Source organism: Fukomys damarensis, unplaced genomic scaffold (genome assembly GCF_012274545.1).
Source record: "Fukomys damarensis isolate Sample0158 unplaced genomic scaffold, DMR_v1.0_HiC HiC_scaffold_19, whole genome shotgun sequence".
Lineage (NCBI taxonomy): Eukaryota > Metazoa > Chordata > Mammalia > Rodentia > Bathyergidae > Fukomys > Fukomys damarensis.
The window spans coordinates 28,840,175-28,851,305 of record NW_022900931.1 but is presented as its reverse complement, the minus strand read 5'-3'; the positions used below and the strand labels follow the sequence as shown (position 1 = coordinate 28,851,305).

The 11,131-nt window shown below is 46.1% G+C and overlaps 1 protein-coding gene across 1 annotated transcript; it reads left to right on the top strand.

Moving 5' to 3' along the window:
- Positions 1-5,050: 5,050 nt before the first annotated feature.
- Positions 5,051-8,913, top strand: Rhno1 (RAD9-HUS1-RAD1 interacting nuclear orphan 1). Its single transcript, XM_019205660.2, has 2 exons — positions 5,051-5,505; positions 7,942-8,913. The coding sequence occupies exons 1-2, from the start codon at positions 5,344-5,346 to the stop codon at positions 8,485-8,487; spliced, it is 708 nt and encodes a 235-aa protein (XP_019061205.1). The 5' UTR covers positions 5,051-5,343; the 3' UTR covers positions 8,488-8,913.
- Positions 8,914-11,131: the final 2,218 nt, after the last annotated feature.

Genomic DNA, 11,131 nt, shown 5'->3' with positions numbered 1-11,131 from the left:
CAAGGGTCAGTTGGTAGAGCTCCTGCCCGGGCAACTGCCCTCGACTTATCTGATAACTACCGTCGGGCTTCCCGGGTCCACGGAGTCTTGAGGGCGGCCATATGTCTTCAACCTCCCCAACCCCAAGTTGGGATTGAACCCGGGGCCTTCGAAGTGAGCGGATCTCCTGTCCTTATCTCGCTAAAATGCCCAGCTAGGCGTGGATTTGCGATCTTGCCTCAGCCTCCCAGAATGCTGGGATTACAGGCCGGGCCACCAAGCCTGCTGGTGTCTTTCGTTTTAAACCCACAGGCCTGCATACCTTGTAGGCCCTGCCTCAGCTCCCAGAGCTCAGGTCCTCCACTTGCTTCCTGCCAGGGTCGAGCTTTTATATAAACATACTTTATAAAGTGTTTTATTTACTCGCTTATGTAACAGTTTTTGTGGAAGAACTGCTATATGCCAGGCCCAGAAGATACAATGGCAAACAGGCCCCACAGCCTAGAGTCTTATGGGGGTATAGGGGAGCACAGACATTTCCCCAGAATCAAATAGTTACAGTTGCAAAGTGAAGTTAGAAGTTCCCCTTCCTCCCTCCTTCTCTCCTTCCATTCCTCTCTTCTTTCCCTTCCTTCCTTCCTTCACTTTTTGCTTTTTGGTACCAGGGATCGAACTCGGGTCTTTGCATTTGCAAGGCAGACGCCAGAAACACTGAGCTAAATCCCTGGCCCGCTTCCTTTACTTTTTAGACCAGGTCTTGCTGTGTTGCCCAGTCTGGTCTTGAATTATCTCATCTCAGTCTCCAGAATATCCAAGGATGCTAAGGAAGCTACCAGGCCTTACTACCATACTTCTGAGTATTTGAGATGAGATCTTGACAGGTAGGACAGGAAGTGCTTTTCTGCTGAACTAAGGTGAGCATAAGATCCAGCGTCTTTTACACAGAGTCCAGGACTGAAGAGTGACAAGTTTGGGCTGAGAGACTTGAATGAGTATGGTGTGACTCAGAGAAAGCAGGGCCTTGACCATACCCTGGAGTTTTGTCCTAACCCAAGAATTTGTTAAAGGAAATTTATTAAAGGAAGTCAAAGATGTAAGCAGAAGTGAGTAAAGATCAGATTTACATTTTTAAGTTTGCCTCTGTTGGGTGTAGAGTGGATTGTGATAGACAGGCTATTGCTATGCCTCAGGCAAGAATTGTTGAAATTTGAAGAAGGGTAAGAGAAAGTATTCTTGCTGCTGGGAATTGAACCCAGGGTCTCTTGCATGTTAGTCAAGCACTTTACCCCTTAGCCCTAGAAAGGGACATTACTGAAGACATGTTGAAGAGGTAAAGTGGATTGGACTGGAAGTTTAGGGGAAAGGGGAAGATATGAAGGTTTTGGCTGCATAACTAGATAAATGATGTTATTGCCTGACTAACCAAGGGCACTGGAAGATATAATCAGTTTGGCTGGGGGTATTGAGCAGGGATCATGAGTTCAACTTTATTTACTTTGTGGTGATACAGATGGAACACAGGGCCTCATGCATGCTAGGCATGAGTTCAATTTTAAACAATGAATTCAGGGTGCCTTTGAAGATAATGTTAAGTAGGCAGCTAGAAGACTAAGAGAAGACTAAGCTGAATATATAAATACTGAAGTCGCATATTTCTAGGTGGTTATTGAAATGTGAGCAGATGACATTGCCTAAAAAAGAATATAGAGCAAAAACAGCTCCCAAGCAGAGCTAGTAGAATTACCTCTAATTAGAGCAGAGGGAAAGAGGTTAGATGCAGACACACATAGATTGTTATATTTGATTTTTGGAAAATGAGAGTATTTCCTTTGAGGTCTTTTGTATTCTTTGTTAAGTAGGAAGTAAGGTCAGTGTGGAAAGGGTGTTCTGAAGTTTTAAGAAAGCAAGACAGCTAGTGCAGTAGTGCACACCTGTAATCCCAGCACTCCAGAGACAAGGCAGGAGGATCACCAGCTAGGGCTACACAGTGAGAACCTGTCTGAAAAAGCAAACAAGCAAAAAGTGGGAAAGTTTGTTGTGCCCACTCGACCCCCACCCAGTAGCTATCATCTCAGCAAAGGGTGCAATGCAGCTCTTTGCACTACAGCTGTTGCTCCTGCCACTGCCCCTCCTCTGAACTCCTTCTGACTGAGTTTTTTTCATAAAGTGCCTAGAGTTGTTTTTTCAAAATACCAATCAGGGGCCGGGGATTTAGCTTTAGTGGTGCCACCACCAACCTCGCAAGCACAAGGTCCTGAGTTCGATTCCTGGTACCCCCCCAAAATCAGGCTGGTTGTGACACTTGCCCATAATCCCAGCTAACTGGGAGGTAGAGGCTGGAAGATCTTAAGTTAGAAAGGGGTTGTAGTTTAGTGGTAGGGTGCTTCCCTAGCATGCATGAGGCCTACGTTCCATTCTCAGCATTAAGAGAAAAGCATTTAAATTATACAGCAAGGCCTTCCCTGGTAACCCTGTCTAAAAGAGCAGTTAGTGACACCTCTTGTCCTGTTTGATTTTTGTTCTTAACTTTGACCACTAGACTATAAGTGCCATGAAAGCCGGGAGTTTATTTTGTTCTCTGGTATATGTTTTCAGTACCTGGAACGATGCCTGGTACAGGGTAGGGATTCAATAAATACCTGCTGAATGAGTGAACAAATGGATGCATTTATTATGTGTGTTTGTCCTGAAATGTTGATTCCTTGGGCGTAGCAATTCTGTGCTTTTTTTCCCGTGTCTCCACTGCCTAGTCACATGCTGTTGGCCTTATGAATGAATCATTAATGTACAAGCCACAGCCACCATTATGAGACTGTCCAGAATGATCAGCCGCACCTCCCTTTAGCCCTCTACCTACTCTTTGTTCACTTATGTCCCACCATTTCACTGAAGAAGCTCTTATGAAAGTTGATCTGGTTGTTAGGGCCAATGGTCACTGCTTCAGACTCTTCCTATTTGTGACCATGTGTCTGTCTCCTCTCTTCACTGACATAGCCCATGTTCAGGCCTCCATCGTTCCCTGCTCAGACGACACTGTTACCTAATTGGTCCTCCTGTTATGGCTTGTATCTAGATGTCTTCCCAGTGGGGCTTTTCAGAAGTGGCTGGATCTAGAGTGTGTGGGATCGAGGATGTGATGCTGGGATAGATCGTAGTGTGATGCTGGGATTGAGGCTGTCCTACCCTGGGTGTGAGCGCTCCCTGCCCACAGAGGGTCATTTTTGTCACTTGCTGCTTCTGCTGCCTTCTGCTTGCTGTGAGTTGAGAACTCTACAATGCCCCTCTGCCCTGTCACCCTACCTTGGAGCCAGCTGATTATGGTCTGAAACTTCTACAAACTGAGCTAAAATAAACCTTTCCTCCTTTAACTTTGGGGGTTGGGTATTTTGTCTTAGCATTGAGAAAAAGTAATTAAGACACCTACTTCCAGGGTGCTTTTTCTCGCCTTTCATACCATTGCCACGATGAGCTATCTTAATGAAACAAACAAAACAATTTATGAAACAATTGGAAATTTGAACATTGACTGAATATTTGATAATAAGGAATCTGTATGTGTGTATACTTTAGTAATGTTAATGGGAATGACAATTATTGTAAATATATTTTCTTTTTAATGCAGGGTAAGGGAAATGGATAGAAGTGTGGGTGGAAGCCGGGCATGGTGGCTCACGCCTGTAATCCCAGCACTCGAGAGGCTGAGGCAGGAGGATCATTGTGAGTTCAAGACCAGCCTGGGCTCAGTAGTGAGTTCCACGTCAGTCTCAACTACATAGTGAGACCCTGTCTCAAAAAACCGAAAAAAAAAAAAAAAAGTGTGGGTGGATCAGAACTGGCCATGGTGACCATGGGTTGATGGTTGTTAGAGCTAGATGATGAATGTATGGTGACCCATCACATTACTCATTTTGCTTTTATTTATATTCAGAATTATTGGGGTAAAAATTTTAAAAAGCAAAACAAAACCCAAGTGCAAGCCAGGTGTGGTGGCGCATGCCTGTAATCCCAGCAGTTGGGAGGCTGAGGCAGGAGGATCACTGAGAGTTTGAGGCCAGCTTGGGCTCCATAGTGAGTTCAAGATCAGCCTGAACTACTTAGCAAGACCCTGTCTCAAAAGAAACAAGTACAGTCACATCATTCTGTTTGAAAATCTTCACTACTTAGGTTCAAGTCCATACACTGTGACTTCAGCTGGCTTTTCTCATCTGACCTTGACACTATGCCCAGCTTCAGTTCTTGCTGTTCGTTTCTCACACTCCATTCCCAGCTATGCTGAGCTTGCAATGCCTTGAATTCCCAAGATGCCCATGTTTGCTGTCCCTTGGCTGGAGTGCCCACCCCACCCTTTTGTCTCTCCCAGTCCTTTCACCCACTCATCAGGCAGCTCCCTGCCCAGGGAAGACTCCCCTGGTTATGTACCCTCATATTGGGCTTTTACCTCATAGACTTTTCAGAATGCCAGCTCTTCTTGAAACAAGGCTTCCACAGAAGCATGTTATGTCCTTGTACTGAATTGTGATAGTCTGTTTCCCTCTTCCAGGCTCTCAGCTCCTTTTTCTGCACTGCTGGGGATCAAACCAAAGGTTTCCTGCATGTTAGGCAAGTGCTGGACCGCTGAACTACATTCCCAACTCCTTGAAGACAGCCCGCTGTACAGATACAAGTGCTTGGCCCTCAGTTGATTGTTATTACCTGGCTCTTTCCTTAATCCCAACAGTCTGGGAGGCTGAGGCAGGAGGATGACAAGTCTTACCCCAGCCCAAGCAACTTAGTGAGACCCTGATTCAAAATGAAAAATAAAAAAGGCTGGGATGTAGCTTATTGCAAAAGCCCTGGGCTCACAATCTAGCCTAGACCAGTGGTGGTGAATCTATAGTACATGTGCCACAGCCAACTGTTTGTCATTGAAAGTTCTAAGGGCCGGGGATCTAGCTCAGTGGTTCTGGCGCCTGCCTCACAAGTGCAAGGGCCTGAGTTTGATCCCTGGTACCAAAACAAAAACAAAAACAAAACTAAGAGGTTCGCCATCACTGGCCTAGACTATATAGCAAGACCCTGTCTCAATAACAACAAAAAATGGTTGTTGGATAAATTGCTATTTGTGGCAGTTTCAACACATACAGGTGAACACTATTTTTGCTTAGTGGTGTAGTGTAGGAGGCTGTGTTCCCACAGTCTTGAGGTTCAGATGATAGTTTGTGGTAGAAGTGGCTGGCAGGGTGACAGGAAGAGCTGGGAATAATCTGAATTATTTTCTCCAGATTTTGTTTCTGTACTGTGCAGGTATGTGTTGGAATTGGACGCTGTCCCCCAACCAGGAGGCTAGCATCATGTGGTTGCTAACTGCTCTCCCTTCACCTACTGATGCCTCCCAAAAAAAGACGAAACCTTCAGTCCTGCAAAGCCCAGCTGCTGTTCCACGAACAACCACTGGAGGGCCCCAAGCACCACTGTGGATCTGCTCTTCAAGGCCTCACTCACACTCGGCAGGTGCCTCACAAGCCTATAGGAGCCATGGCTTCCTGGGTAGGCCCATGGGCTTCTTTGGCTTTTACCCCATAGACTTTTCAGAATGCCGGCTCTTCTTGAACCGAAGCTTCCAAAGAATGAACAGATTTGTGGTCAGGAAAACAGTATACTCTTTTTGGTAGTGGTCAGTGGTCCTCCCTATGTATCTTCTGTGTTCAGACTAAGGCATGAGTTGGATAGCACTGGACTTGTCCCCACCAGGTTCCTCTGAAAAAGTTCATGCATGTAATCCCAGCACTTAGGAGGCTGAGGCAGGAGGATTGCCAAAAGTTGGAGGCCAGCCTAGGCTACATAGTGAGTCAGCCTAAACCACAGAGGGAGGCTCTGTCTCAAAAAAAAAAAAAGGTGATTATTCCCTAAACTTCATGTGAAAGGTATTTAGGTGGTACTCTTATTTTATTTATTTATTTATTTGGTACCAGGGATTGAACTCAGGTCCTTGTGCTTGCAAGGCAGGCAGTGGAACCACTGAGCTAAATCCCTGGACCATATTAATGGTGTTTGTTTGTTTTGGTACCAGACATCTTGAGGACCTTCCAACTTTCGAGACAGGTGGTGGCATCACTGAGCTAAATCCCTGGCCTTCAAATGTTGAAGAGATTGAACTTTGAAAAAAAAATCCACAGAAATGACAATATATTTGCTAGTTTAGGCATGGTGGCACATGCCTGTATCCCAGAATTGGGGGGGCCGAGGAAGGATTGCCTGAACTTCAAGGCTAGCATGGGCTACCCAGTGAGTTTAAGACTAGCATGAATTACACAGTGAGACCCTGTCTCAAATCAAACAAATGCCCTGGAATGGGCTGGAGATGTAGCCTAATGGTAGAAGAACTTGCCTAACATGCACTGGAGCCTGAATGCATCCCCAGCACCAAAAAAATGGATAACAGAAAAGTCCTAGGAGGGCCGGGAATGTGGCTCAGTGGTGCTACGCCTGCCTGGCAAGTGCAAGGTCCTGAGTTCAATTCCCAGTATCACACACACACACACACACACACACACACACACACACACACACAAAGTCCTAGGAAGAGAATATAGCAGCTGTATAACAGAAGTACTGTAGCAAAAGGTCCCTGATAAAGCATATGCTTAGGACATAATTTGTTCAGGATTGCTGGAAAGAACTTTATTACTGGCTTCGTGGTCGTGGAGGAAACTTAAATACTGAAATCCTGTGGATGCTGATACAGACATTTATTGAGTTCCTTGTGTGCCGTATCTATACTATTTGCTGTGTGTGTGTGTGTGTGTGTGTGTGTGTGTGTGTGTGTGTGTGGTTCTGGGGATTGAACCCAGGGCTGTTTTACTACTGAGCTATATCTCTAGCTTGTTATTTTGAGACAGGGTCTTGCTAAGTTGCCCAGGTAGGAGTAGAATTAGAACTTGCATCTTTCTGTCTCAGCCTCCTACAATTACAGGCATTGTGGATTACATGCATGTGCCACCACATACTGGCTGCTAGATGCTCTCTGCACATGCTCTCATTCCCTGTTCTTAGTGTACATTTATTATTTACTGAGGACCCTTTTTGTGCCAGGCATTCTGCTAGGTGCTGGGGAATCAATGGTGAACAAAATCTTTGCCCTTGTTAAGTTTGTTTCTTGAGACAGGGTCTCACTATGTAGTTCAGTCTGGCCTTGAACTCACTATATAGTCCAGGCTGGCCTTAAACTCACAGTGATCCTCCTGCCTCCTCTTGGGCCTCCTACCTCCTCTTGGGCCTCCTACATGCTGGGATTACAGGTGTGCGCCACTACGCCCAGCCTGTTAAATTTTAGAGTGTTGGTTTGTTTGATTTTGGTGCTGGGGCTTGAACCCAGAGACTTGAGCATGCTAAGGATGTATAGTTTAAGCTGTTACCCCACCACCTCCTGTTGTTACCTCATGAAGTTTAAAGACAGTTAAATCACAGCTATATGGTGTGATAAAGTTCAAGAGGCATTGTCCCTACTTGTACACATGAGAAAACAAAACCAGAGAGATTAACTTGGCCAAACTACCTTTTTTTTTTTTTTTTTTCGGTGCTAGGGATTGAACTCAGGACCTTGCACTTTTGAGGCAGGTTTGGCACCACTAAGCTAAATCCCCAGCCCAAAGTGCCTATCTTTTTACATAAACATTTCATTAGATGGCTATTTTTGTTTTGTGTCCATTACTATAGTGGGCATCATTTAAGGTTCTGGTTAAAAAAAGCCAGGCATGTTGGCATACACCTATAATCCCAGCACTCTAGAAGGGTCAGTCTGGAGGACTGCAAATTTGAAACTAGCCTGGGCAAATCAGAAACTTAGTGAGACCCTATCTCACAGTGAAAATGTCCTTTGTTCATTCCCTAGGACCACACACAATAAGATTCTTGTCATTGGATGTTTCCTCTCTTGGGTACTTGGTAGTTGGCTGAGTTCACTTTTTCTTTTTTAACCCTTAGGTATCACCTCAGTTTGACACAACAGTAGAAAGCTTGTTTCCAGCCCACCGGAAACATCACCAAGATCAGGCAAGACTTTCAAGTCGAAAATCAACCTGCAAATTTCCACATCTAATCTTTAAGAATCCACAGTTTTCTTCTAGACCAGAAACACCAGAAATCCCCTTAGTCAAGGAGTGCCCCAGTCAACCCAAGAAGGACATTTCCAGACAGCCCTTGGTTCCAATGCTCAGTCCCCAGACCTGTGGGGAGCTATCAGCACACGCACTCCAGAGCTCACCATGCATGTTTGTTGCCCTGGACATCCAGACCCCAGGGCCATCTGTAAGGGAAGATCCCAGTCCCCCAGAGCAGAGGGAAAACAGCCTTCCAGTCTGTGTCCACACCTGTACTCCCCACAGCCCGGAGCCTGGGCCCGTTCTGGTTAAAGACACTCCAGAGGAGAAGTATGGGATAAAAGTGACATGGAGAAGGCGAAGGCATCTATTTGCGTATCTCAGGGAGAGAGGGAAGCTGAGCAGAAGCCAGTTCCTGGTGAACAGCTGACTGAATTTCTCAGACATCCTCTTCTCCAGACCTCTCAAAATATTGCTGATTTTCCTAGAATTGCTATAGTCCCATTTCTAGTTTACAAGAGAGTATACTGCAAGAATAAAATACAGATAACACCAGTGGAAGAAAGATTTTAAGTAGAGTCCTAAGGAAATTCAGTTCCCAGATTTGCTTTTCAAGATTCCTTGTGTCACAAACATTTGCATTTAGTGTCATGAACTGTTTATATTTTTCTCTTGTTAAAAATTTTTAAATCTTATAACTTCAAAATCTATGTAAATAAATGGTTGCAGAGAGTTTTTAGAGAAACTTGCTTGTCGGCAATACATGCTAGGCAAGTGCTCTCCCACTGAACTATAACCCCAACCCATCCCACTTATTATTTATTTATTTATTTTAGGTTTTAGTTTTTCAAAACTGTCTTGCTATATAGTTCAGGCTGGCCTTGAACTCACTATTTAATCCAGGCAGGCCTCAAACTCTGTGACCCTCCTCTCTCAGCCTCCTGAGTAGAGGGATTTGTGTACCAGCATGCCCAGGTTTCCATCCCACTTCTTTTTTTTTTTTTGGTACCTGGGATCAAACTCAAGTCCTTGCACTTGTGAGGCAGGCAGCGACAACACTGAGCTAAATCCCAGGCCTGTCCATCCCACATTTTTGAGTACTAATTCCAAGGCTCAATGGCAGCCTCCACTATGACCTTATAGATGGGGGGGGGGGGAAAAATGAAAGAGTCAGGTGTAACGCATGCCCGTGATCCCAGCATTCTGGAGGCTGTTCAGGAAGAACACTGCAAATTCAACAATGCAAGTCAGGTGTAACGCATGCCCGTGATCCCAGCATTCTGGAGGCTGTTCAGGAAGAACACTGCAAATTCGAAGTTGGCCTAGGCTACATAGTTCCAGGCCAGCATGGACTTCATATTGAGACTCTGTCTCAAGAAACAGCAAAAAAATTAAAGCAAATTCTAACTTTATGGCCAACTGCTCCTATTTTAGTGAATACAGTAGGATCAGGGGACATAATGGGTACATAGTCATTTAGGCCTGCTTGTGGTTTTTTGTTTCCAGTGGAAGGCTTGTAAATATGAAGTAGGATGGGAAAATTGTTTCTTACAGTAACTTTAACTGAAAAAAATGTGGAAATTTTTCTAAGAATACTAAATGTAACTAATGTAGGACTGCCCAGTCCTTGCACTCACAAAAATAGCATCTCATTCAACCCCATTTATTCAGCACTTACCAACCTACTCTCCATCAGGTCTCAGCTAGGTCAAGCAGGGACTGTTCTGCCTCCCGCCCCCTCAAGACAGAGTCTAACCACATAGTGTAGTCTGATATTGAATTCTCTCTAGCTCAGGCTCGCCTTTAACCGCTGGGCAATCCTTCTGCCTCAGCCTCTCCAGTGCTCGAATTATAGGCATGCGCTACTTTAGGATCCAGTTTAAAAGCCCTGACCAGGGGTTGAACAAGGACTGAAGACAGGCTCTTGCCTCTAGTGGATAATGATCCCTGAACTGACAGTTGCTCCTCACTTTTATTAAGACTTGCGCAAAGGAAACGCAGGTGATTCAGGGTTCAGGGAAAATTCATCAGCTTCTCGTAATTTGAAGACTGCAAATGTGTATATTCTTTAATCAGACTTCAGTGGTAGTTGTTTCTCTCCTTGAAAATGAGTGACGCTGGCATGCTAGTGAACAGCCCGAGGTGGGAGGCAGTTTAGAATCCTTTTCCTCCAAGCCTCGAGAGTCAACTCAGGCCTCGCTCGCGTACCTGGCTTCCCACACGCCACCACACTGGCTTGTTCTATTTTTTAGATGGGAATTTGAAGCGCAGAGACTGAGCTTAGGTTCACACAGGGTGGGTGCTGACACAGCACAGTACTCTACTCTAGTTTGTGCCCACAGGAGTCCTAGAAAAATTAACTTCCGGATTCAAAATCGATGTGGAGGCTTTAACCTCGGAATGCTGTCAATTCTACAAGCAGCAGCTTTGTCAGGAAGCTCTGCAGGGACTATAATGCCATGCAGACGTTGGTAGGGGAATCCGTGGGTGTTGACATGGCTCATCGGAAAGGAGCGCGCAAGTTTAGCTAGAGATCAGCTTCTTTGGGACTGGTTTGCTTGAAGACTGTCCCGGCAGGATAGAGCAGACGGAAGGAGTCTCGACCTTATAGCATGCTGTAGGGAGTCTGGAGAGCAGGTCTGATTGACCTGAGCTCCGGCTGGGCTAGGAGGGTGCAGCAGCGCCCTGCAGCTGACTGCCCCCGCGTGGCTCCAGGGGTAGAGGCGGGTCCGTGAATCCTCACACAGAAGACTCTGGAGGTGCCCGGGTCGTCTCGGCCGGCGGCTGGAGCCTCTGGGGTGTGGCCTGTGGGGTTGGGCTCCAGCCCCACTCACCCTCAGCCGCCCACAGGAAAGGCTCTCTGGAGTAGAAGGACCAAAGCTCCGCACCGCGCCCGCGCCTCGGCGCAGGCGCTTTAACTCCCCTGGCGCCTCCGGCTCCCTGGATACCTCCCGCATCGGGCTACAGACAACAGCCAATGAGGGGAAAGTGGCGAGGACACAGACCAATAGGCTGCTGCGACAGTGCGGGGTTTGGTTGCCAGGGGCGGGGCCTGCCGCGGAGCGACAAACCAA